At 37.4% G+C, this 27,582-nt stretch overlaps 1 protein-coding gene across 7 annotated transcripts in view; it reads left to right on the top strand.

Annotated features, from left to right (window-relative positions):
* The window catches only part of VPS13D (vacuolar protein sorting 13 homolog D), a 113,854-nt gene that overhangs the window by 6,416 nt on the left and 79,856 nt on the right, over window positions 1–27,582 (top strand). For 4 of the 7 annotated variants that reach the window (XR_009727842.1, XR_009727841.1, XM_061369489.1 and 1 more), the window contains exons 7-32: window positions 176–280; window positions 610–780; window positions 1,752–1,852; window positions 3,166–3,334; window positions 4,736–4,828; window positions 5,336–5,546; window positions 6,045–6,224; window positions 6,675–6,805; window positions 7,559–7,631; window positions 7,953–8,117; window positions 9,269–9,399; window positions 10,196–10,328; window positions 11,821–14,043; window positions 14,397–14,542; window positions 15,291–16,325; window positions 17,228–17,318; window positions 17,866–17,992; window positions 18,878–19,058; window positions 19,920–20,102; window positions 22,351–22,570; window positions 23,019–23,229; window positions 23,353–23,524; window positions 23,954–24,066; window positions 24,604–24,813; window positions 26,842–27,107; window positions 27,271–27,404. Coding sequence is in view for 5 of the 7 variants with exons in the window: in XM_061369489.1 (XP_061225473.1) it covers window positions 176–280; window positions 610–780; window positions 1,752–1,852; window positions 3,166–3,334; window positions 4,736–4,828; window positions 5,336–5,546; window positions 6,045–6,224; window positions 6,675–6,805; window positions 7,559–7,631; window positions 7,953–8,117; window positions 9,269–9,399; window positions 10,196–10,328; window positions 11,821–14,043; window positions 14,397–14,542; window positions 15,291–16,325; window positions 17,228–17,318; window positions 17,866–17,992; window positions 18,878–19,058; window positions 19,920–20,102; window positions 22,351–22,570; window positions 23,019–23,229; window positions 23,353–23,524; window positions 23,954–24,066; window positions 24,604–24,813; window positions 26,842–27,107; window positions 27,271–27,404 (6,975 nt within the window). In the remaining 2 variants the exon portion in view is untranslated. Of the gene's footprint in view, window positions 1–175; window positions 281–609; window positions 781–1,751; window positions 1,853–3,165; window positions 3,335–4,735; window positions 4,829–5,335; window positions 5,547–6,044; window positions 6,225–6,674; window positions 6,806–7,558; window positions 7,632–7,952; window positions 8,118–9,268; window positions 9,400–10,195; window positions 10,329–11,820; window positions 14,044–14,396; window positions 14,543–15,290; window positions 16,326–17,227; window positions 17,319–17,865; window positions 17,993–18,877; window positions 19,059–19,919; window positions 20,103–22,350; window positions 22,571–23,018; window positions 23,230–23,352; window positions 23,525–23,953; window positions 24,067–24,603; window positions 24,814–26,841; window positions 27,108–27,270; window positions 27,405–27,582 lie in introns of those variants that run through there. The other 3 variants (XM_061369490.1, XM_061369488.1, XM_061369492.1) reach the window with 2 other exon arrangements.

Genomic DNA, 27,582 nt, shown 5'->3' with positions numbered 1-27,582 from the left:
CTCTACTTTATGGGTGCTGTTAAATATTTAGTAAAACATAGGGAATTTTAATAATCTTCTGGTTATTGTAAGAAATTGATTGTGGGCATTTCATATTTTTCATTGAATATGTAAAAATAAAAACTACATGGCACATGGTGTGTGATCTTGACTTTATTCTGCTTTTCTTCTTCAGGTAGAGAAGCTGATGCGTAAAAAACAGTTGGATGTTGCTGACTTCAGTGTTTATTGGGATACCAACTGCACTTTACTGGGAGACCTGCCTCCTGGCCAGCTACAGGTGCAAGAGGGAGATTTTGCGTATGAAAAAGGGATTGTAATTTTTGTTAGTTTCTTTCCTATTTTTCAGACCTAATTGACTTAGAATTTGTTTGATCTAGTGCTTTTAAGAGCAAAAGGAGTGGTTCATGCTATGATGATAGAATACCTGTGCAATTCACAAAGGCTGTGCTGTGAAATACCTTGTTTTACCTTTGAAGAGAGAACATGTTTAGGAAGTTTTTTAATGGACTGGCATCCTAATCAAGTGTAATCTCATGAAACCAAAACCAATTCTAGTAGGTATTCTACACTCATTTCTTAGAGAATAAATCTGCTTGTAACCCACAGGAAGCAATGGATAAAAGTATGGAAAGTCATGATCATAATTACATCATGGAACCTGTATGCGCTTCCGCTCTTCTTAAGAGAAATTGTTCTAAGGAGCCTTTAAGATCACGCCAGACTCCACGGCTTGAGTGTGACATTCAGCTTGAGACTATACCCTTGAAGCTTTCACAGGTAAATACCAACTGTTCATTTAATTTTCAGTATTTGAAAGAGACTGTTGAGAAGCAGGGTAAACGAGGCCATTGTGAACTCTGTGCTATTAACTGCATTAGGCTGCTTTGGCTGTCCAGATTAGTTGGTCTCAAGATTTCCTATGTGTCTGTATGCTGCACTGCACACTGCTCTATGTCAGTTTCTAGCAAAATGACCGATTAAAGAAGGTAGTCCTTCATGCTTTGGTTACCACAATGTCTACAGATCCAAATTGGTTTGACACAGAGTGTATTTTTTACCTTGCCACATGCTCCAACCGTTGTCTGTATGTCAGTGCTTCTGAAGATTCTGCTGGGAAAATGCCAGTTATCTCTATTAGTTATCTCTAAGAAAACAGGTACTGATTCTGACAGTGAAATACCTGTAGGGATCATAGAACTGGGGTAGTGTTTGGAACAGCTTAAATACCAATTACTGTAGTTTAAGATTAATATTTTCTTAAAGATTTAGTTTTAGAGGCAACTGAAAGGGACCTGAACAAAGAAGTTGTTTGTATTAAACCCAAGCATTCAGAATTATCTTACTACAACCGATTATTGCAAAAAACCTTACATTCTTGTTTGCTCATTATAGTAATAGGGGGGAAGTATTTGGGGGTTTTTAGTCTATAGAATACACAATAGTGGCTGATGTTAGGTTGATAATTTGACATGGAAGGAGACTTCGTTCTCTGCATTTGTAAATAAAGAAGCTTGTAAATTGAATGTCACACATTAGCTACTAGCTACTGGGAGAAGATACATGATACTGGAGAACCAAATTATGAATTATAATTAACATCAACCTTAATTCTGAAGCCATCTACAGGTCATTGATGCAGATAAACCAAACCTATGCTTGGGGTTTTGTTTGTTTTGTCTTTTCTTTCCCTTTGCTTTGGAAAACACTCCAGTATTGCCTAATTAATCTGTGTACTGTTTTACTAAAAGATGCAGTACCAGCAGATCATGGGATTTCTAAAGGAACTGGCTAGAAAGGAGCGACAGCTTAAATTCAGGAAGTGGAGACCAAAGGTTCCGGTAACACAGAAGTAAGTATATCTAAATGTGGTAGTGTTAATATGATATTATAAACTACGCCAGGGAGCCTCAATGAAGACAAGTATAAAAAGAGCAGCCCTGCGGAGGACTTGGGGGTGCTGGTTGATGAGAAAATGAACATGAGCCGGCTTCAGTGTGCGCTTGCAGCACAGAAAGCAGCCATATCCTGGGCTGCATCAAAAGGAGCGTGACCAGCAGTTCGGAGGAGGTGATCATGCCCCTTTGCTCTCATGAGACCTCACCTGGAGTATTGTGTGCAATTCTGGTGTCCTCAACATAAAAAGGACATGGAACTGTTGGAACAAATCCAGAGGAGGCCACGAGGATGATCAGGGGACTGGAGCACCTCCCATATGAAGACAGGCAGAGAAAGTTGGGGCAGTTCAGCCTGGAGAAGAGAAGGCTGCGTGGAGACCTCATAGCAGCCTTCCAGTATCTGAAGGGGACCTATAGGGATGCTGGGGACGGACTCTTCATTAGGTCCTGTAGTGATAGGGCAAGAGATAACGGGTTAAAACTTAAACAGGGGAAGTTTAGATTGGATATAAGGAAGAAGTTCTTTACTGTGAGGGCTGGTGAGGCACTGGAATGGGTTGCCCAGGGAGGTTGTGAATGCTCCATCCCTGGCGGTGTTAAAGGCCAGGTTGGACGAGGCCTTGGGTGATATGGTTTACTGTGAGGTGTCCCTGCCCATGGCAGGGGGGTTGGAACTTGATGATCTTAAGGTCCTTTCCAACCCGAACTATTCTACGATTCTGTGATTCTATAAAAAGGCAGATAATAATCATATACTAGAGTTCCAATTTTCATGTTTTGTTTCCACACCTCATGAATCAGTTTTAAATATTCAGATGTAATTCAAACTTAAAATATAATTATTCTTACCTGAGGCTTTAAATCCTGTCACAGCTTCCAAGAACTGAAATGAAGTTGGAGGTTCTACCCCAAAGCACACATTGTGGTGTTCTGAAATTTTCTTTGGGCAGAGCTTCTCTTAAGATTCTTTTATTGATAAATAAGCATGATAGTATCAGTTCAGGCTAGAGGTCTATGTAGCTCAACATTTTGTTGTCTATGCCTGATCCATGACAGCTATAGTAAATCCCACTGGATTGGTGGCGATTTTAGAGCACTTTCTCCACAACCGGCAGAATTGGCCCACATATGCTGTCTCTAATGCTGCTGCTTTTGCTGGCCAGTTGCTCTCTTGTTTTTTCACTGAAACTCTCCTGGACCTATCACCAGTTTGACATGCATGTGGTTTTTTGGGAAAATTGGTAATAGTCATTCACAAATGTTTCAGCTGCCAAGAATGGTGGATCTTTGCTTTGAATGCTAATCTGTCGGAGATCAGGGAGCAGAGGCAGCGCTCCACCTGGGAGTTTGTATTACATCGGGCCCAAGATGCAGTGTCTTACACTGACCTGTATTACACCAAGTTGAAGGGGGAACCACTGTCTGCTGCAGAGCAGGTATTTGGATTTGAGTGAGTTTTCTACAGTGTTGATTAATCATCTTTGGTTTGATTTGTTTCATCTTCTAAATTTTAGATCTGTTCTAGTTTAGACACATCTTTAGTTTTACTGCAGGCGATTTTCACTGAAGAGGCTGTGCTTTAACTTCAGCTGAGTTTTTAATGCATGAAACCTGGGCTTGTGGGAGGTGTGGGTTCTTGTGGTTTTTGTTTTGCTATGCAAAAAGCTGCCTTTTTTTTTTTTTTTTTTTTAGCTATCACTGCTTTTCACCAAAAATAACATTAACTGCCACAGAATTCCCCTGCCAGTCTGTGACATGCTTTCTTAACTCGTGTTCTCTATAGACTCAAAAAGTATTTACACATCTGAGTGTGTCAGGTCACCCATATGGCTGGGTAGATAATATGGAAGAAATTGTGCCTAGTTGACAGTGTATTTAGGGGTGCTTTGTTGTTTTTTTTTTTTTTTTGTTTTCCACAATTGATTTTAGGATGGAGGATGTAGAGGTGAAGTGCCCCTAGTACTGAACCTGTGCCCTACTTCAGAACAAGAAAAGCCCATGGCCTATAATTAGCTGCTTTTTATCCTTAGGTGTATTGGTACTTTTTAGTTAAAACAGCTCAGGGCAACATGTACCTCACCTGTCTGAATTGCGGGTGTGATTCTATTGGTACGTTTATGTAATCTTTACTTGTGCTATTTAGACATGAACTGTAGGAGTTGGTCAGCATACTGGAAATTTTCTAGTACCTGCCAAAGCAGGAGATTTCCTATAGCTTGTGTTGTCTGCAGCAGAGCTGTGAAATGTAACCGGGGCAATACCACTGGACTGGAAAAATGTCTTTTGATTTCTTGTTCCATAATGTGTTTTTTTTAGACATGGGTGAATCATAAGCTTCCTCAAAGAACTTCTTAATCAGTACAAAGAGGGCAAAATGTCTGAGTACCTGAGTATGAATACTACATTGTCCTGACTTATGCAGTTCATTTCCTCTCCCTTCTTTACTCAAGACAGAAGCTTTTTTTTTGCTCCTGGCTATGCTAGGCATTCTGTTAAGTCAGGTTATTTTCCATGGCTTAAATTTTGCACTGCCAACTTTGCTTCTGATGTATTCAGAGAAGGATAGGGTTGGGCAAGGAATTTTTACAAATAAAAGTGTTAAAAGTATTCTACAATGCAAATTTTATTTGTAACACAGGGAATGTCAGCGTTACGGTTGCCCATGTGACTTCTGTTTATTTCTTCATGTGCTGAGGCACTTAGATAATACCATGCATGACATGTTAAGATTTTTCAGTGAATCTCTAACTTACACAGTGCAGAGATGTTTGATGTGTTTGTGTGTAAGGTGCTATATTCTTTTAGTTCATTTACTTTACCATTTTTGTCTTTTTCAGGCAGAAATGCATCGTATTGAAGATGAGCAAACATACGAAGAGTTGAAGATACTATATGAGATAGTTCATGATAAAATTCATGACTTAGCTGAGGTGAGGAACATTCTGCCTACAGGGTAATATTTGGAATCTTTATGAGAATTATTCTGAGATTTTTGTGTTCTTTTCTGCTAGAGTATTAGTATGTGTTTGCTTTCATTTAGAAGTGTGTCATTACTCATAGAATCATAGAATAGTTTGGGTTGGAAGGGACATTCAGAGCTCATCTACTCCAACCCCCCAGCAGTGAGCAGGGACATCTTCAACTAGATGGGGTTGTCAAATGACTTACTTGATTTAGTATTTTTAGACTGAGATTTAAATCATGCCATATGGCTTGGTATATGAACATGCAGCAGTTAACTGATAATAGGTTTGCCATTTCTTTGCTGCTGCTCTCCTAATAGGCTAAGTATTGATTGAAAATATCACTGCTGATATACTGCAGAATGCTGAGTAAATAGTAGATGGAACTGCATTTTTATTGTGATGTTTTTGTACACATGTGGTATTCTTTTACTTACCAGCAGTAATGTGTCTGTCTTCAATGTTCAAACATAGAGCATTAAAGAGCCCTTGCCTTATTCCCCTGGAGGGTCCCCTACAGCAGAATCTGCACATGGCAGTAGCACTGGAATGCTGCAGTATCTTCAGTCATGGTTTCCTGGATGGGGAGGTTGGTATGGATATGCTCAGCAAGCATACGAAGGGGAACCATTTGAAGGGCTGCTGACAGACCCAAAGGAACAGTGGAATCCAGAGGACATACTGGGTATGGAAATGAAGGGCTTTCTGTTTCTTTTTAAGGCTATGAACTGTACCGTAGTTAGATACCTGTTAAAGGTGAGCAGAATCACCTCTTTGTTTCTGTCAACTACCTGTTTAAAGCTTAATAACTTGTTAGAAAATAGTAATACCTGGTGTACCTGCTTATTTATAGCAATATATTGTATACATTTGCTTCCAATATTATTTATGGCGAAGAGCTTTGGGACTTTCTCTGTTTCTCTGGGTATAACATTAACATTACTGGATTATTGGGGTCTTCATAAATTTAGGTTCACATTACCTTAATTGAAATAGAAGAATTCTCCAGAATATTCAGTTTTGTTAAAGAAGAAAGTATACCAGCTTTATCTTTTGTTTCTGTTTTTCTTCCCTAGAGCTGGGAAAATCTTTATTTTCAAATTCAGAGAAACTTTTCTGTTCTTTTGTAGCCTTACAGAACCTTGACTTACTTAACGCATTGTTTTGTATTTTATTTAATTAGGTACAGATGAGTTTTTTGACCCTGCTGCAGATGCTTCTAGCATGAATACCTTTACAAAGAGAGATCATATTTTTGCTAAATTTAATCTACAGTTGCAGGGTGGCTCTTTCACTCTGTTGCATAAAAAGAAGAAGGTGGTGCATGCTGAGGAGACTGCTTTTATACAGCTGGAGTTTTCAGGTATTAAGTGAATTTCTCTTCTTTCTCCAAAAAGGCCAGAGCTTTGTCTGCCTTCAGTCCTTCCTTTTAGTTTTTGTTTCAGTTCTTTAAATGACTATACAGAAACGAAGTTCAAACTGAAAACATGAAAACAGCTTGTGGAAATCAGTGTGGCAAGTGAAAATAAGTTTTTCCAGATGTATGATTTCAACACAGAAATCTAACTTTAGACACTGTTACGTATGAAAGAATGGCAACTATAGCAATATATGCTTGACAATCATTTCATGTGTTCCAAATATCCATGTTTAATTATTTTAGTAGAAATAAATATATTTTTAATATATTTAATAAACATATATAAAGTGCTTCCAGAAGACTTATTTGTTGCATGCTTTATCTGTCAAATTTAAATAAAAGCTATGATGTGTACTAAAAGAAATAAAATTATTTTATGTATTTATATTCCAGGTGTAAAGATCTTAGCAGAATCCCTTCCTCGCAGAAATTCTTCCCTTCTCAGAGTTCAGCTTGGTGGTCTTTTTCTGAGGGATTTGGCAACAGAAGGAACCATATTTCCTGTTCTTGTTTTCCCAAATCCTGTAGGTGAACAAAACCGCTTTTAAGTTACTAACACATGAATGTATGAAAATAGTTCTATTCCAAAGCTCAACACTTCTTTGTGTCTTGTCCCAGAAAAAGAACATAAAAGTCTTGGAAGAATTCCACTTAACTTTTCCCCTCCCTTTCTAGAGATCATTCATAGAACTCCTCGTGTTTGCTCTGTGTGCTTGTAACGTTAATGTTACAGCTAATACGTGTTGGGAAGAAGATAGTTTATTGAATGAGATTTGATATTTGGAGCTATCAGCATCGCTACTTAATCAGTGGTTGTTCTGTTTCATAAAACTTTTTGGTCCAAGTGAGGTTTACTTCACCTGTATACTGTTAAACTAAAAGCAGAAATACAGAACTCTTCTTTTTTCCTTCTGAATGACTTGCTGAACAGGTTTCAAATATCTCTCCTGAGCAACCAAAATTTGAATCTAATTCCATGAGAATTTCCCATGTATTCTGCACTTTGTAATTTGTAGAGTGATATCTGAAATCTGCCCTTCAGACTTCAGGCCCTCTCTGCTACATGAGTAGATAGTGTTAGCTGCTTAGTCATACTTCCTTCTCTTGTTTGACTGCATCAGGGGAAAAAAACGCTTATAATGATAAACTAATATATGATAAATGAACAATTCAGTTATAAAGTGACAATAAGACTAATACAGAAGAGACTTGTGTGCTTATATCAGTGGCTTGGTTGATTTTATCTAAACAATCTTTTTCTTTTAAATTCTTCTCAGCAGAAAGAGGTTGGCTGCATGTCTTCCTTTGGACTCCAGAGTTTGTCCTCAGAAATGACTAATCAGAACACTGGTAAATATTTCATTATGTGTTTGATGGTAACAAGCATATCAGATCATTCGTACAAAGCACAATTTCAAAACTGAGTGCTTAGAGTTTGAATTCATGCAAATGCTCTTGCAAATAGTAAAGATAAAATCATAGAAGCTTTGTTCAGACATAAGGGTGCAGGTAAGAAGAATTTTCAGACATGTATTGCTTTCCTGGTAGTTCCAGTTAAAAATTAGTTACTAAATTCTGTGGGGTTTGGGTTTTGCTTTTGTCCATTTGTTTGTTTCAGGTTTGCTTTTTTTTACAACTGCTTTTTGTAACTCATTTTTTATTTGGTTGCAGATCCTGATGCCCCAGTATTTGAGATGCTTTATGAGAGAAATCCAATCCACAGCACTTTTGAGAGGCGCCTGGAAGTCAGTACCAGACCTCTCAATATTATTTACAATCCACAAGCCATTAAGAAAGTAGCTGACTTCTTCTACAAGGGAAGAGTTCATACCTCAGGTTGACCTTTAGTGTGTTTGTTTTTTGGTGGGGTTGGGTTTTCTTATTTTTGGTGGTATAACATCTTTTACTGTCTTGGATTTTTATTCGTTTTTATTCTTAGAAAAGCATTAATCTGAGAATTTTCATTTCAAATTAATGCACTGAGTCTTTGCTGGATTTTTTTCCTCCTCTTATGGCTGTTTCTTTGTTTAATTGAATTAGAGATTTCACTTGAGCAGACTCCTGAAACTTCAGCTTTAAAATTGCAAGTTGATGCTCTACGCATGGTGGATGTTCATGCTGCCTAAATTAAAATGAGTAAATAAGGAGGCTGTTTCTGTAATCTCTCCTAGAAGTTGATGGAGAACAACAGAGTTTTGAGAGGACAGTTAAAAGCAGAATATTTTTTATAGTAACGATACAGAGGAAATTGTGTTCTAACTCCTGTATCCCTTCTGATAGTTAAATTAAGTCTGATCTTTGAGGAACATTGTTTTTAGATGTTAAACGTACTGGTTCCCTAAGCTTCTAAGGACAGCAAGATTTAGGAGTCTAGTACCTGAGTGTACAACATAAAGTGTCTGCTTTTGCAGTTTCAGTCATTAAAAGTTCAGTTTTGAGGAGATGAGAGGCGAGAGCAAGAAACATCAAAATGTTGTTGAAGTACCAAGTCTTTTTCTGTTGATTTTGGCAAATACCAAAAGATTTAAGTTACCTAGCATAAAGGCTGGGATGATAGTTACCCTTTCTCACAAGATGAGAATATTCCATAAATGTTACAGGTTAAAAGAAACCAACCAACCAAACAAGAAGACTTCTACAAGCTTCTTACTGTTTAGTCCGAATTTCCTCTGTTGCCATACTTATGACCTTTCTTTCTCCCTTAAATTAGAATTCAGGTTGAAGGTCTGTAAAATAAAGACCAGAAAAAGGTTTGGGAGTGGTTTTTTTTTGGTGGGATTGTTTGATTTGTGCTTAAATGCTGCTTCTTTCCTCTGAGACAGCCTGGTGTATAGGTACAGCTAGTGGCTTTCAGCTGCTGTGTTTTCGTGTTCTCTATTTCACTACTAAAATTTTAAATAGTTATTTTCTCTCTTTCTGTTTTTCTTACCCTGTTCAGTAACAGATGAACAAAATTATACCTAGTCAGTTTTGTATCTCTTGTGCAGGTTTTGGATATCAGTCTGAATTAGAAGCAAGAGTGGCTGAAGCTGCCAGAAGACAGTACAACAAGCTGAAAATGCAGACAAAAGCTGAAATCAGGCAAACTATTGATCGTTTACTTGTAGGAGACTTCATAGTAAGTTTTTGCCTCCAAATGTTTATGTAGGCTTTTTTGATTTTGCCATGTTTTAAGACTTAAAGCTCTAAAGAGTGGGCTTTTTTGTTGCTGTCTGTTTATTTGGTGTTCTTTTTAAGTAAGTGGGGAGTTTTACATGTGGTGTTGCAGTATTCCTTTTGCTGTCACTCCATTCTTGTGGCGCAGACCTGTTGCAATTAATGGCACAAAAGTATTTTTCTGTTCTGGATCCCCACATGATCTCATTTCATGCCAGTATACCTGTTACAGATTTCATGCCAGTATATCTGTTTCATGCCAGTATATCTGTTACATCAAACTTATTAAATTTGTGTGTAAGTTATTTAGATATTATTTTCTAAATGAAAAAATCGTTCAACTTTTTTTTTGCTCATCTGCAGTTCTCAAGTGATATTAGTATGTGTATCAGTATCATTAATCCCTAGCTTTGGAGTTAGCTGTATTGATGCAAGATTCCTGATCCAGTTTCATGGGAAAGGTAGATGCCTTCTTTTAGCTATGCAGGGAGATTCACTCTCCTTGGCTTACAGATAGGGAGTCCCTCTGGGAGGGCTTCATTGCATCTCTCTTAGCTTGGGATGTTTCACCTGCTGAAAATATCTCTTCATTGGAGTCTCTGGTCTGACAAGCTACCAAACCATAGTATGGCTGAATTTGTGAAGGTTAGCTCTTCAGGTGAAAAAGTGGCTAACTACATTGATTTGTCTGATACGGCTTTTCTTACATGTGAGGAGAAACTATTTCTTACAGGCTATTATATCTTCTTAACTTCCAGGAAAACAGCAAAAGCTGGACTGTGTGCCTTGATATTTCTGCCCCTCAGGTGATATTTCCTGATGATTTCAAATTTGTGGATCCAGTGTTAGTTGTTGTAGATCTGGGAAGAATATTACTTACCAATTCTCAAGGTACAATCTAGAATTATTGCAGCTTTCCTCTTCTTTCAGTCTTCTTGCAGAAGCTCTTGTCTGTGTAGAAAGTAGAGATGTCTTAAGGTTATTTCCCCTATATATGCATCAGAATTTCACATCAGAATTCTGCTACTATCAATAAATATTTAATTAAGATTGATTTTTAAAATAAAATGGGAGTGTGCAGGGTTTGGTTTTTTTTTTGTTTTGTTGGGGGTTTTGGGTTTTTTGGCAATTAACTTTTAAATTAAAGGCTCCCATGTGGCATCTTGTACTTCATGAAGGCTGTGAGCAGATGTGAAGTTAGTGCATGAGGCACTTTACCATGAGATGATTTTAAGCTTAGAATGGTGTAAGTTTTAGCTGTCAAATGCTTCTGTGGGACTGTGCTCCCAGTGGAAGCCCTGCAGTTTTGAGTCGCATGGGTCTCTGTTCTTAGCATGTGTCTATAGCTAGCTGAATGAAAGTGAAAGAAAATTGGTGTCCCATGTTTGTGTCAGAAGTTAGATCATGGCTTCTTAAATTACAGCTTTTTTCCTGTTCCAATAGGAAAACATTGCAGGAAGATGAAAAAGAAAGCACACTGGAACCTGTAAATAAAATTAGACCTAGTTAAAATATAGCTGGACTATATGGTGTGTGAGGATAAAAAAAAGTAAGATGGAAGTGATATCTATGTGATATGCAGTTCCTTTTTTAAAAAGTACAGCTGTAGGATGAGCTGCTCTGTGATGCAGTGGAAAACTGAGGTGTGAAGCCCAAAACTGAAACAGTGGAATGTTGTTACTCTGGATGTCTCCAAATGATTTGATCTTTTCTTGCATGAACTAATCTTTGCAGGGATTCAGTAGTTTCCTTTTTAGTGAATTCTGTCTTACAGCACACTAGAAAACCCCCCACAAATCATTTGTGCAAGGCTGGTTTGTATTTCCCTGTGTAATTGAGGCATTGGGCTGTTCAGAGTAGCTTGAGGTTAAAAAAGAAAAGAAAAAAGAAGGTAAAAAAGGATAGTTTTGGAAGGTGTTCCTGCTTTGTAGAGCATGATAATAACATGAAAGTTAATATTAGGGAATAAACAAAACCTTCTGATCATATATTTATTGTAGTTAAATAGCTCTTACCTTTCAGTTGGGTTTCAGGATCAAAAGAATTGCATAGGCAGAATAAGGGATTTTATTTTTTTTAACAGCTTGGATTAAAAGTAAGTCTTATAGTAAGTGGGTTAAAAATGAGGCAATAGTGTCTAATAGATTTCATAACATATTGTGACTGACATCTGCATGCATGTCAATGAAGTGTAGTAGATTTTATGTTGAGAAAATAAAAGGGACAATGGAAGGAGAGAAGGACAGTAGTGGATATGCTTTGTGTTTAAAAAAAAAAACAGCCTCAGCCAGGATGATCAGGTAATGATAGGAATTAGCAAGGAGGGAGGAGAATACTTTTGTTTGTTTGTTTGTTTGTTTACTATTTCTTTTCTAATCCACAGAAGAATCTAAAAGGAGTACAGATACTTTTTCTTCAGAAGTCAACGAACTGAGTGATGAGGAATATAAAACACCTCTTGCAACTCCTCCCAATACTCCACCACCAGAATCTAACACTAATAGTGGCATGAAAATGTCTGAGTTTACTGAACTAGAAATAAGTGAAGAGCATCTACAAGCACACTTAATGAGTAAAAGAATGTATGAGAGATACACACTTTCATTTATGGATCTTCAGATCATGGTGGGCCGAGTGAAAGACAACTGGAAACATGTTCAAGATAGTGATGTGGGTCCAACTCATGTGGTAGAAAAATTCAATGTTCACCTGCAGTTGGAGCGCAGGTTGATTTACACGTCTGACCCAAAATACCCAGGAGCTGTCTTGTCTGGAAGTCTGCCTGACTTGAAAATCCACATCAATGAAGACAAAATCCTGGCTCTGAAGAACTGTTGTATGCAGCTGAGTACATCTGAAACTAAGTCTTCTGATGCCCTGCATTTAGGGAAAGATAAGATTTTTGCAGAGGTAGACCAGCTTGGCAGTTTACATGATTCTGTGATGAACCTAACCCAGAGTGTTGTGATGCTAGAGCAACACACCAGGGAAGTTCTTGTTGAGTCTCAGCTGCTTTTGGCTGAATTCAAAGTAAATTGTATGCAGTTGGGTGTTGAAAGTAATGGAAGATACATCTCTGTACTCAAGGTTTTTGGCACCAATGCCCGTTTTGTGAAAAGGCCATATGATGCAGAGGTGTCCCTGACTGTTCATGGCCTGTTACTAGTTGATACTATGCAAACATATGGAACAGATTTTGATCTTTTGATGGCTTCTCATAAGAATCTGAGTTTTGATGTGCCAACAGGAAGTCTTCGAGACAGCAGGGCTCAGTCTCCAGTTTATGGACCACATGATTCACGTCCCATTGATGCAGCTAGTTTGGCAAAGAGATGCACTACAGCTTCAAGTACTTCATCTGGTAACAATGGAAAAGATCAAGAGTCCCTGATAAAATTAGAGTATCAGTTTGTGAGTGCTGAATGTCCATCAATGAATTTGGATTCCAGTCTGCAGGTGATCTCTGTACAGGTGAACAACCTGGATATCATCCTTAACCCAGAGACTATTGTTGAACTGATTTGCTTTCTCCAGAAATCTTTCCCGAAGGAGAAAGAAGATTCCAGCCCTCAGCCTTTAATAACTGACTTGGAAAAAGATTGGAGGGAACAGGAAACCTTCCAGTCAACTTACGTACAGAATACGGAGGTAGCAGTTGATATTCACTGGTTAAATATACTCCTCCTCAGGACAGTTGGCATGACAAATGGAGAAAAATATGGCAGAAAAATTGCAACAGCCAGTATTGGTGGCACCAAAGTCAATGTCTCCATGTGTAGTAAATTTGATGTAAATGGCTCTCTGGGATGCCTTCAGCTGATGGATCTAACACAAGATAGTGTTAAGAACCAGTATGTTGTCAGCATAGGGAATACAGTGAGGTATGAAAATCTCATTGGTGATGTAGATTACTTGGAATCTTTATTTTTCAGGCTTGATGATGGGAATAGCCTTCCAGATGCATTAAGTTTTACTTTCACAGAAAAGTCAAAAGAGGAATGTTCTCTGAACCTCAAAATGGCCTCTTTACACTACAACCACTCAGCTAAGTTTCTGAAAGAACTAACTTTGTCAATGGATGAATTGGAAGAGAATTTCCGCAGCATGCTGAAAAGTGCAGCTTCAAAAGTTACCACAGTCTTGGCAACTAAAACTGCTGAATACAGTGAAATGGTTTCTTTGTTTGACACAACACCACGATCAAGAGATGTTGCCAATTTAGAAGATAATGAAGGCTATGCCTTTGGATTACAGCCACTCAAAATTGATACTATTAAACTTATATTAAATGTAAACATTGAGTCACCCATAGTTTCCATACCTCGAAAGCCTGGTAGCTCTGAACTGCTTGTAGGTCATCTAGGACAAATATCCATTCAGAATTTTGTACCAGGAGAAGACGAATCTACAAGTGATAGACTGCAGGTTGAAATTAAAGACATTAAAATGTATTCTTTAAATAGCAGCCAGTTTACAAGCAAGAAGGATCCTGCAATTGAAATATCTCATAGGCTGCATTCTTCTTCAGGTCCTGCTAGTATTAGTAGCCAGGAGGAAACCCATTTTACTCGTCATGACTTCTTTGAATCATTACATAAAGGCCATGGTATGTTAATCAGAGAACTCTTAATTATTTTATTATGAGTGGTGGATGGTACTAAAAAGATTGACCATAGGTCTGTTGAGTATTCTGTCTCACCCATCCTCCTGGAATACACTGCTCAATTTTAATTACAAAGGACGCGTTATTTTATTTATATCCATTATTAGTCTTCTAAACAAAAAATAGCTTCTTTCATGCAGAAGTTTAACATAACATAGTTACATATACTTACTGTAGCATTTCTAAGAGATTCTGAGCAATTTAAATAGGTACTGTGTTACCTCTGTTGTATAGTCTTTACAGGATAGTCAATTCACTTACTATGGTACTGTTCTGATTCGACTTTCTCTTAACAGCTTTCCACATTCTGAATAACACCACTATCCAGTTTAAATTGGAAAAGATACCACTAGAAAAAGACTTAACTTTTCCTCTGAGTAATGAAGACTTCGGAATATCAAGCATTATGAAGATTGAAGGGAAATTTGTTAACCCTCTTCAGGTATAGTAATGTAGTATTTCCATTATCAATATAAAAGTATTTCCCTGCATAGAAGATAAGTAGTTTTAGGCAAATATCTTCAGGTTAAATATGTTGGCAGCTGAGAAATCAGGTCTGTATACATGTGGATAGAAGAGACAGTCTTAAGTCATAACATCAATGACCAAAATTTAATCTTGTTTTGGAGCATTTTAGACATCTTTATAAGTTAGTCTACCTTTTACTTACCATGAATACCTATCACAGAAGGAAAATAAATGTGTCACTGTCCAAATATTTTTATTTGCAGTTCTAGTAGAACCTAAGAATTAAAAAGCCATTATCTCTAAAAAATCTCTTCAGGAATAGAGATTTTAAGTAGACAAAACTGAAACTTCTAAAGCTAAGGAGACAATGGCTAAGTAGAATCCACGTATTCCTCCATAATCTCAGCATGGTAAATTAAGGCTAGTTTGTATGATGAGTTATTTTTAATAAACGCTTCCCCTGGAAATACAAGGTATCATATTCTAGGATCCTATATTGTATGTTTCCAGACTGTCATCTTGCAGAGTTAATACAGAACTGCTTTGATTCAGTTTTGCATTGTACCTTGTTCTGGATTGTTTTTTATTTGTGGACAAATTTAAGGTTTCTCTGGTTTGAAATTCCACAGCCTTTTCATTTGTGAGTTTTAAAATAATAGGTACAGATTTTATTAATACAGAGAGCTCTAATGTGAGGATTTTTTTTTTTTTCTATATTGTAGGTCGTATTAGCAAAACATGTCTATGAACAAGTCCTTCAGACTCTGGATAATTTAATTTACAGTGAAGACTTGAACAGATTCCCAACCACTTCTGTGTCTTCAACTTGTCAAAGTTCTCCTTCAACATCACTTCCCAGTACAGGCACAGAATTCTCAAGTGAACGGAAAGAAAATGGTTTATTCAGCCATTCTAGTTTTAATTCTCTTCCAAACAAGTCGGTAGCTATCAGGGAAACAAAATCTTTTACTCACATTCAGGCAAACTTTCATATCTCAGAGCTTCAGGTGCAGTTAAGTGGTGACCTTACACTTGGTGCACAAGGCCTTGTCAGTCTTAAGTTTCAGGATTTTGATGTTGAGTTTGCTAAAGATCATCCTCAGACTTTGTCTATTCAGATTGCCCTGCGTTCTTTACTGATGGAAGATCTTCTGGAGAAGAACCCAGACTCTTTGTACAAGAATCTCATGGTGTCCCGTGGAGCACCCAAGCCCTCCAGTTTAGCACATAAGGAATATCTTTCCCAGTCTTGTCCCTCAGTATCCAATGTAGAGTATCCAGATATGCCCCGTTCCCTACCTTCCCATATGGAAGAAGCGCCTAATGTCTTTCAGCTGTACCAAAGACCAGTTTGGTCCTCCCGTAAGAAGCAAAAAGAAGATGCGGATTCTGAGTATCCTCTGACTCCACCTCCTTCTCCAACAGCAGACAGTTCCAAGTTGCCTTGTGGAAAAAGTAACTTTGATGATTCTTTGGTTCATATCAATATATTTCTAGTGGATAGGAAACATCCTGAATTTTCTTCTCACTATAACAGACTTAACCGTAGCGTAGACGTTGATTTTAATTGTCTAGACGTCTTAATAACTTTGCAAACTTGGGTAGTAATACTGGATTTCTTTGGTATTGGATCCACTGCTGATAACCATGCTATGAAGCTGCAACCTGAAGATACTCAGCAGGCAGTCAAATCAGAAATAAATACCTTGTCAGCTGCTCAAGCCCAAGAGCCTGTAAACACAAAGCTGGATCTGAAGGTATACTTGAGATACAAAATAGTAATTGGATTGTCTGTCATAAAATATCTGGTTTATAGGAACTTAAGGTGACATTTAACTCAAGTGTTTTATAGTCTCGTGGAGAAATGTGCATAAATTCAGAAACAGTAGATTTAAAGTTCAGAAACAGTAGATTTAAAGTGTGTGTAGATGTAGTTTAAAAACAAATGTGCGAAAGTTACAGAAAAGCAAAACCTTTGCAGACTGCCTCCCTTGATCTGTGACCCTCAGACCTGTGTATAGCACTTGAAGGGATGCTGAAGTAAGAGTTCTCCATGTTCATCAGTGGAGCTGTTATGGGTAGAGTTTGACACCCCCCATCCTCATCCTGTCTGCTTTGTGCCTGAGAGTCTGAGGAGTCTAAGTCTGTGACTCTTCTTTCTCAGGATCAGGCAGGACATAGACTAATTGTGATCTCTTAAATGAGATGGCTGCTTCAATGTTATAGACGTGACATACTGAAATTGGCACTGTGATGTTTTAGGTACTACAGAGTTTATTTAAAAGCTGTATGTTTTAGGAAGTATATAAACATATATGTCTATATACATATGCATAAATGTGTATATATACATTTAGTTATGTGTCTTTGCCAAGAGGTCCTACAGTCTAACATAAAAATGACAAGTCTTGAAAGAGAAAAGGATGAAGCTAAGTGCTAGGATTTGTTGATGACAATTCTGACTTGCTTGGGAGACCTGTTAATGTGCAAGCAAGGAAGTATGAAGGTTCCCTTCCTCCAGTGTCTCCCCGTCAGCTAATTCTTGTTTGCCATTTATGTCTTGAAATGCAATTGTCTTGGAAAACAAAAAAGCTAAAATGATTTTCCAGCTCTGAAGTCACGTTGTTTAATACCAACCTGTTCCTTTCTGTTTGTGCAGATCCATTCTTTATCCTTAGTACTGAATAAGACAACTAGTGAGCTTGCTAAAGCCAGTGTGTCAAAACTTGCAGCTCACTTGGAAGTGATTGGTGAGTAGGTTGGAGGGCTAAGGTTTTATGCAGCTTGAAGTAGGAGGAGGTGTGCACTGGTTTTGTGGTTTGAAATGGGGGCTTTTTTAGAGCTGATTGGGGTTTTTATGTGTGTTTGTTTCTGGGAAAGAGGCACATTCTCTTCCTGCTGCAGCTGCTTCTGCTATTTCAGGCTTTTATTTTAAGTCCTTGCCTCCCTCACAGTTGTCAAATCCTTGATCATTTTAGTTGAGGTTGGCCAGGATTTTAGTACTTCACTATCACAGAGCAGAACAGTATATTACTGTTGTAGAGGAAAAAAGAGTTCTGTTTAAGTTTTCACGAATCAAAGTGGTGTAATCACATTTTATATGTAAACCATAGAGCTATATTTGGGTTAATATAATCTTTGTAGCAAAAAGACATGATTTTCTTTGAACATGAGATTTAATATTTCATTAATGTGATTTAATTACTTGTAACATGTTTATGCCACTAACAGAAACTTTAGAGTTTTAGTACCTTATCTGTGCTTGAAGATACTATTTGCCTGCCTTTTGTTTTGCAGAGGGAGATTTAGCCCTGCAAGGAAGTATTGGCAGTCTGTCCTTAAGTGACCTTACAGCTCATGGAGAATTTTACAGAGAACGTTTCACTACAAGTGGTGAAGAAGCACTCATTTTCCAAGTCTTTAAGTATGAATTTAAACTTCTTGTTACTCAGTATTAGCACCATTAATTCCCTGCTCCCCAAGAAAATCAAACGAAAACCCCACTAAAAACCAAACCTACAGCTGTCAGGTCTGCATGATTCTGCTTCGGATGCTTGTGACTAAAATGAGACTTTGAACATTTTCAGTCAGAAACTTAAGACTTTTTAGCTTTTCTTTATCCTGCAATGTACATGGCTTATCACGAAAAATAGTTTTTTATTTTGTCTAAAGCTGCTCTTGAAAGATTTTAGCTGATAGCTTGTTCCTAGATAAAATACTAAGTTGTTTTTTTAAGTTGGAAAAGGTTTTCAACTGATGAAACAGATTTTCCATTGCTCCTTAATTTGGAATTAAGGGTTTGCTGTCGTAGCGCACTCTTGCAGTTCGTGTACTTTATGTAAAGCAATAGTTCTTACCCTGTGACATTTCATGCTTTTCCACCCCCTCCTTCACCTGCTGGAATTAATCAGATTAAAAATTATCCAACTAATGTTAACGAATTTACTTCAAATGTAACAGCACACAGATCCCGAGTGGAATCTACGTAGTATCATGCACTACTTACCTTACGCCATTCTTTAGATGTGTGAAATCACCAAAGATATATTTGTTAGCTGTAGAGATTAGAGGTACATTCCAAATGTAGAATTTTTGTGTTTGCTTAATTAAAACTCAATAGCACTTAAATGTATGTAATTTGGAAATAATCAATATAAACCCAGGTTTTCACACTTTCAATTGGAATAGTTTTAATTCTGCACTGTGCACATCAGTTATGTTATCTGTATTACTACCTTTAATACAAAACAATAGCACTATTTGTAAAACCTGGCTAGGACAACTAGAGTTTGCTTTCAACCTTTATCAGATATGGGAAGCCAGATCCATTGCTGCAACGGGGGTGTGATATTCGTGTCACACTGCGGATGGCGTCTGTTCAGTATGTGCACACTCAGCGTTTCCAGGCAGAAGTGGTGTCATTCATCCAACATTTTACTCAGCTTCAGGATGTCTTGGGGCGTCAAAGAGCAGCAATTGAAGGACAAACAGTATGTCTGTTTTTTTTCTGTTCTTTCCTAGCCTGTTTTTCACAGTTGAATTGCAGTATAAGATTTATCTTAATGCATCAACTCAGGTGAGTTGAAATGATGATGTTTTAGAGTTCTGATGTTGGTCGAGATTGCTAATACCCATCTTGTAGTTAAAAGATCTTATTTAGGAGTGTCCTATTGCTATTTGAAAGCATAGAATACCAATTTGCACATTACTGAAAACTTTGGCACTTGGGTCCTGCAGCATGCACCCATACGGGTATATTCCTTTTTGTGATGCTGGACAAAAAGGGCTTAAGATTTTATTTTGCCTTTTTCTCCACTGTTCACCACGTAGTTACAATACCTAAGGAGAACCGAATGAGAAGTCTTTCTTTTCTACTCAGGTGTGTATGTCTTTGATTAAGGGTGATGGCTGGTAGACGGTGAAAAACAGATGCCAAACTTCTGCATGATAGAGTAGATAAATAATCATGACAGTCATAGCCTGTTTTGTACAAAACCTAATGTGGCAGTGATTAATATAGTTAACAGTCTTGTTCAGAAAGTCACTTCTCATAGTTGGAAGAAAGAGTTAATACTTGCCTATATTAGAATGCTTCATTGTGCATCAGGAAGTTTGATTCTGAAACACTTCTCTAAATTATGCTTTTTCCTCCTTTTATGAATATTTTGTCTTAAGTAGTCTTTAAGTAGTGAGCTAAGTAGCATCTGTTCTGCCTCTTTGTGGTGATATTATGCTTCACTCCATATTGCTGCACATACTACACATGAACTCTGTGCTAATTACTGTGAAATAATTACCCACTTCCTGTACTTTAATATTTATTTTTTGTACTGAATTTTTGCTCTTCCCAGGTAAGAGATAAAGCACAGCGAGCTTCACGAGTTCTTCTTGATATTGAGGCTGGTGCTCCTGTTCTGCTTATACCTGAGAGCTCAAAGTCTAATAGTCTTATTGTAGCTAATCTTGGAAAACTGAAAGTGAAGAACAGATTTCTGTTTGCTGGCATGCCAGGCACTTTTTCATTAAAGAACAAGGTAAGAACATTACTTCTTAATTTAGCAGCTTGGGTTTCTTTTTCTAGTTTTTGTGCATTTCATTCCTATATCAAAATGGGAACTGATTCTTATGCTTTACTGTATATATACACTTTGTGCTACTAGTAGTGAACAGTCCATGCCAGTGTTCAGGATAAGCTGCTGGACCCAGCCTACTACTGATTGTACCCAGCTGCTGTCTTCTGCACCTTGGCTGGCTCACTGAAACCATTCAGGCAGGGGAGATGGTTCTGTGGAACTCAGTAGAACTGGCCTCATAAGGAGACAGGACCCAGCTGGGTGCATGCCTAAAGGTGGGAGCATAATGGGCTTTCAGCTAACCCTATTTGGAAGCTGCTTCAACTCTTCACCAGTGATATTTCAGCATTGGGAATGGCAGAAAAGAAGAGATCTGTATGGGGTGAGACTTCCTGGAACACACTGGGGAACAGAAGTTTGAATTGTAATTTTTTTTTTTCTACTTTTAATGAAACTGAGCTTGTGTAGTTGCTTTGACTATGTGAAATGTAATGAAAGGTTTCCAGTGAATGCCTGAAGGTAAGGCTAGGTGCAAGACAGGGAATAGTTGGTGTTGCTGGTGAGGGATGCAGCCATGAAGTTTGGGGTAAGGAAGGTCCATGTTGCTGGCTTTCTACATCTAACCTATGCAACAAAATGGGTAGTTGTTCTGGGAACCCCATAATCCCATTTTAAAGGGGGACAGAAACTAGGTAGACTAAACTGCTTCAGCAGGTTTGTGGTGTCTGTTACCTCCATCTGGTTTAAATATACCGGTCTTTGCTGTAAGGAGATCCTGGACTTAATAGTGAGTGGTCTTCTGTACTCTAGTGTGCCAGTGTGATTAAAGCTTTGTGGTAGATTCTTGAGTTAGAAGAAAGGATGTATGCATAGTAATTCTATTTCAACTCAAAAATAACTGTGTTATGTAGCATTGTGGAAATTTCAGAGTTTGAAATGGGTGGCATTTGAGGTGGTTTTGGTGGGGTTTTTTTTCATTTTTTTCACTGTCCTGTGTTTATTTTTGAGGATTGGCTTTTACAAGGCAATGCATACAAGGATGCGGTCTTATTTGAGGTATTTTATGTCTTTAGAGTAGCTTTCAGGTGATCCTCATTCATTAAAAAAGGCAATATTCTTGTGGAATTTAGCATTTCAAAAGTTCCTTTATACATTAAAAATGATGTTTCTGTTCTAAAAACTGCTGAATTCTGTAAGAATAAGATTTGAATTTGCTGTGGTGTGCTCTTTATGCATGTCTGAGGAGCTTTTAATTTGTATTTATTACATAAATTGATGTATTTATAGACGATCTGCTGATTTTTCTTTGCATGTACTTCTCAGTCTTGTCTTTACAGTGTAAACTTAAATGTTAATGTCTTCAAATTCTTAATCTTAAAATCCTTGATAGTGGCTACAGTGAATTTTTCCAACGAATAATACTTAAAAACCACATAAGACAAGTAAGTTTAATAATTAAAAACCCAAAGGAAAGTTTATGGGTAAGGATTGCACAGTGCCATCAGAAGCTGGATACAGAAAGAAGGTGGGAAGTGGCAGTAACAATACTAGTGTCATGGGTGAAGGGGGCAATCCCAGAGTAAAGAGGCAAGTGGAACACTGAAGCCAAGTGACTGTTACCTGCTGGAGCATGTGAAGCTGAGTAAAATTGAAACATAAAGTTAGTAAATTTAAATCAGGACAGACTAAATGAACCCTGAAACCGGCTCCGGAGTATAAACATAGTGTATAAACTTGTTCTGCAGATATTTTTTTGGTAAAATAAATTCCTAATGTTGATGGGACTATTTTACTAGTGAGCTATATACTCTTTTCTTTTTTTTTTGTGGGCATTTTAACAATAAGGGTAGAGATTTGTTCAATCTTAAACTTAGCTACTGCAGAGAAAATTTGGGACACATTTTGGTATGATGCCTGAAATATTTAAAGCACATAAAATAACTTCATGTATAGAAGTATTTGTTCCCTTATTCTAATAAAATACTACGTTGCTGGCATGATCTTGCAGAAATGTCTTGTTTTCATCTTCTGAAGATATTCTGAAAACCAGCTTTAAATATTTAACAGTCTTTATGCTACAGAAATGCTTGACATCTTGACAGCCGTACCCTTCTATTTCATGTTCATTTCATTTATATATTTGGAGTTTCTTTAATTTGTTCAAACCCCACTAGTAATCTATTACTAATTACAAAACTACTTTTCTTAGCAGGATTCAGCTCAATTTTCATCTCCTTTGGGAACTCCCAAACATAGCATGAAGAAAACAAGTGCTCATGAATCAAAAGTAGCAATGGAAGGATTGTTCATGAAAAAATCATCAGGAACAAACATGTCTAAGCTGAAGAATGAACCTGTGCTGAATACACTGAGTAAGCAACAAGGGCAGCAAACAAAGCTCCCTGTTGTACCGAACCCTGACAGCCCAGGTGCGTGACAAACACTAGAAACCCTACATAGCTGCTCTTTTTCCTTGTAAAATAATGCAGTGCAGTTTTGCTTGTATCTTATGTGGCACTGACAAAGTAAGGTTCGAGGTCTAAAAGTTGTAGGTTTAGAAAGAAATGACTTGTTAGTTTCAAGGTTGATTTTTGCAGCTTAATGGATTAGGGAATTGTAGTTCAGTTTCTGGAAGACCAGTTCTGCAATTTGTTTTGACATGCATATTGCAGACATTTAAGGAGTACAGTTGGACTTTTAATTAAGAATTTACATTTACCTGTGAGTGAGCTTGGTATCTGGAAGTTACAGATACTGATGAGTGTGAATAAAAAAAGATTAAAGAAATGGAATAACTTCCAGGAGAAACTGTATTTGTTTTGTACAGATATTATTTTTTTTCTCTTTCTTAATGTGTTATCTCCTGTGCACTTGCAGAGGATCACATCTGCCTCTTAGACTGCATTGTGGTTGATCTGCAGGACATGGACATATTTGCTGCAGAAAGATATCACAGAGAGTGTTCAAAGGCTGTGGAAGGTACTAATGCAGACTTGAGCTTTCCATCCTACTTCGTGAGGCAAACAGGAGGAAGCTTATTGACAGAACCTTTCAGATTGAAGTTAGAAGTAGAAAGAAACTTAGACAAGTGAGTTTAAACATGATCACTTTATGTTGTCAGCCTAAACCCAGTGTTTTAGTTGCCTGTTACTGTATTTAAATGTGTCACCTGGTTTATAGCATCTTAAAATGTTTTTTTCCTTTATTGCAGAGAGTTAAGTCATGCAGTTGCAGACATATCAATACATGGCAACCTGTCATCAGTCCATTGCACTCTGGATTTGAACAAGTATAAACTGATAAGGGGACTGCTGGAGAACAACCTTGGGGAGCCTATAGAAGAGTTCATGCGGCCTTATGACTTGCAGGATCCAAGAATTCATGTAAGAGGAGCTCTGTGCAGTAGAAATTCTGTCTTGCAATATCAGGGGCATTTGTTTGGTCTTCATGGCAGGTTTCTCACCTAAAACTTAAAAAAGGCACCCTAAATTTTAGAAACCACTTACCTGTTTTAATAATAGAAGGTACCAGAAACAGTTTGAAAGAATTGTTGGCTTTTGGGGTTTTTTTTAGGGAATAATGATGATGATGTTTTAAGAACAAAGAAACTCTAAAACAGTAGTGTGAAAATTGATTAAATTCAAGTTGAAGGCCACACTGTTGTGAAACGTAACTTTGACCCAGCAACGGTTAATGAAGCTCTTTGAAGGAGAAAGATACAGCAGCTCTTTGTCCAAAATAACAACATTTAATTGAGAAATGAAAGTTAAACAGATGGTTTTAAAAGGAGTGTGGGTGTTTTCCACTTTCAGACAGTTCTAAGTGGAGAAGTGTATACTTCTATGTCATTCCTTATCGACATGGTTAATGTGAGCTTGGAACTCATGGATCCAAAAGGGAAAGATGGATGCAGCTCTTTAGCCAGGTATGAATTTTGTTGTTACTGAATACCTAATCCTGAATCTGAGAGATTGTAGGACAGGAGTTAACATAATACATGAAATTATGGTTTAATAATGCAATGAAACTGAATTTTTTTAATCAGAGTCCAGATTGAGAGTTTCAGATGACCTGAAGGGTGGAAGTGAATGGCACTGCTCAGAAGATACTGTGCCTTTTAAGTTGTCATTCAAATCAGAGTTTAGTTATCAGTTGACTTACTCAAGACAAATGGAATTATATTTAAGAAAATGTTGAGAGTTAATCTTAAAAAAACCCCAGACTTCTGCTGTGTTGTTTTGTTGGGTTTTTTTAATCCAGAAAGTTCTGTATCAGTGGGAAATATTGTTACTTACAGTATAGATCTGCTTTCTGTCTCTGACATGAGGTGTGATTGTAGTTGGTTTAGAAAATACGTGAAGGAAAGATATTGGCAGTATACTATGCACATTTAAAACAAGGGACTTCTAGAAATAAATGAGCTTTAGAAATAACTAAGTTGTTTTGCTTTTTACTCTCCTAGGTTTGATTTCAAGAAATCCAAGTTGCTTTTTGAAAGTTCTTCAAATGGAACAAAGTCTGTAAATTTGGTTTCTCATTCCATGATGGCATTTGACACACGTTACGCTGGACAGAAGTCTGCTACAGGCACACCAAATGTATTCAACTGCATCTTTCAGTCATCAAAGAACACCAGTAGTCCAGGAGCAATCCAGATCGAATTGCACTTCAGGTTGGTAATCCTGGGATTTATGTGTTTGTTTTTAAATAATGACATACTTGATCAGGTTTGTCCTGTTCTTAATATAGCAGTTATTAATGTAGACAAACCTGCTGGCAATGTATTCAAATCTGAAGACTCTTTTGGGGTGGTCAGTGGTGCTTGATAGACTGAAATCTGCAGTTATTCATTATCTAAAGATTGTTGGATTTTTTTAACCCCCCCTCTTCCCCCTCCCCCATTACAGTAAGCTTTAGGTTTGAATGTGTAGAGAATCAGATGAAGTTCTAGCCTACTAGAATCAGCAGTGATTGAAGTCTGCCCTATCACTTATATGCTTCCATATTAAAAAGAATATAATATGTTTTTATATGTTTCACAAAAGCTTTTTCCCAGTAGATGCCACAGTTGCCTTTCTGAGAGAATTGGTTAAGTACAGAAATGGCACCCCTTTCACAAGACTGTTTCTACATTCACTTCTGTATTCTGTCCTACACTGTTTGGTTTTCCTTATCCAGATCCCATAGAATGCTTACAGGCACAACAGTGGATATCTGTTTTGTTCTAATTTGTTATTGAAACCAGGAATACAAAGTATGTCAGTATTTAACTGTAGCAACATGGTGTTCTGTTGAAGGATGTTAACAAGTAAAGGAAGAGGGGGAAGTGATACGGCTAGACATTGCTTTTGCCTTTTATCACTCTCACTGACCAAATGCAGTATTCTAACTCTTTTATAATACCTTCTGAAGCAGTTGCAGGAGTAGCATAAGAAAAAATCTGTGAACTATTTTAGTCCAATAGAAAATCTTGGAAGACATTTGTTCATAAAAAAACAACCAAACTTCAGGCAATTGAGAGAAATTTGTAAAGATTTAGAGAACGCCTGATGGTTTTGAGTACTTCATAAATGTGTGTTCAGAAAGACACCCAAGATTTTTATTTGAATGGAATTAAAATGCAATAGGATTTTTTTAAAAAAGCAAACAAAAAAAACAAACAAAAAACTGGAATGGTTTTGGTGTAACTGGTGATCCAGTAACTGCCTAGATTGGAGGTTAGCTTGCCTAGTACAGCCTAATCTGGTTACAGGTGATAGTTTCAGAGATTTTCTTCCTAACTGCTATGTTTTTAAATTTTAGCCACATAAGCATGTGTTAGGTTTTTACTGGTGAGAGCATCTTTGGCACTAGATGTAAGCTTTTGCAGAGCTCAGTGACAGTGTTATACTGGCTTGTGCCCTTTGAAAATCTCCTGGAGAGCCAGGGAGGGTTAAAGGCTTTTACTGTTGGAAGCAGTGCAGGCAGGCTGCTTCTCACAAAGGAACCACAGTCTTTAGAGATTTTACAGTTCAGAGTGTGGTGGATATAAAATTGTTTCATGGTATTTAAGCACGTAGGTTTTTTCCCAGTTAGCATGACCAAATATAATTGGTATTCTATATACAGAATGAAACCAAACTCTTTTATCCCCCCAGCCAGATACTCAAAATGGGATGCTAAAAGTTCAGTAAGGCTGGCTAACATTTTTTCTGGTTGACAAAGCAGCTTCCTGTGATACAGAATGTTGTCAGGGTGTGAGAGGAAACACATTGTACATCTAATGCTTTAGAGGGGCATGGAGCCAGGTCTGAATTTCACAGGCAGTACGTTAGGTTTGATACTGAACAGATGTAAAACAATACTAAAAAGACCAGTTTTAAAATTGGAGGATTTGCAAAGTAACACTGATAATGTCAGTGTATTAAAGGAACTTTAATACATTGTAAGTTAATTTCTTGTTGCATAGCTTTTCAGTTTATCTTTTATATCATTAGAGCTTTGAATTCATGCAGTTAAGATCTATTGTTTCTGTGGGTGCAGAGACTTGATGTATTTCAATCTGTTTAAATACATATATGGTTTCCATAAGCCAGACACTCTGTAAATTAAATATATCACTACAAAGTTCCATGTAGTTCTTACTTGCTAGAGACTGATAGTTTTCTCCACCATTTTAAATATATGCAAGTTCATATGTATCCTTCTCTCTTCCTAAAAGGTCTACAAAGGATTCCTCCAGTTTCACAGTTGTTCTGAACAATCTTCGTGTATTTCTGATCTTTGACTGGTTGTTACTTGTTCATGATTTCTTATATACCCCTGGAGATACCAAAAAGCGGGAAACTCGCCATTCTTCCCGGCAGCGAACTTACAGCAGTGAAACAGCTGTAGTTCCCAAAGCAGTGAAAAGTGGAGTAGTTACAAAGCGTTCATCACTGCATGTGTCTGCAGAAAAACAATTGGAAGTAAAGGTTAATGTGACAGGTAAATGTATTCTTTTCTAGTGCCTTTCTGAGGAGCTTTTCTGATAAGAGGCCATGTGCTAATAGAAAAACAGGTCAGTTAAAGGACCTGCTGCAAATGCTTAAAATACCTTAGTGGTATTTCCAATTGCCCTGTTGATTATTTGTCATTTTGTTTTGTTAAGGGACTGAATTTGTGGTTGTTGAAGACATGTGTTGTTTCGATACCAATGCCATTATTTTGAAGGGGACAACTGTTCTCACTTATAAACCCAAGTTGCTGGATCGTCCTTTCTCTGGTAGTTTGTTTGGCATTGAGGTAAGAAGAAATCAATTAGGGTTTGGAAAACACCTAAAATTAGAGGAGATTGTGAAGCTACTTTAAATATATATGATGGCTTTTGAAGTTTGTTATTAGCAAGTTTGTGAGCAGGAATTCTGAGTACACAAAGTGACCTTGCATCCTCTTCAGCAGAGCAGGACCAGAGTTGGAGTGC

The sequence above is a fragment of the Neopsephotus bourkii genome, unplaced genomic scaffold, assembly GCF_033783945.1.
Source record: "Neopsephotus bourkii isolate Nb327-2 ecotype Australia unplaced genomic scaffold, CSIRO-AGI_Nbou_v1 NB_1500, whole genome shotgun sequence".
NCBI classification, from domain to species: Eukaryota; Metazoa; Chordata; class Aves; order Psittaciformes; family Psittacidae; genus Neopsephotus; species Neopsephotus bourkii.
This window is presented reverse-complemented; position numbering and strand designations above follow the sequence as displayed.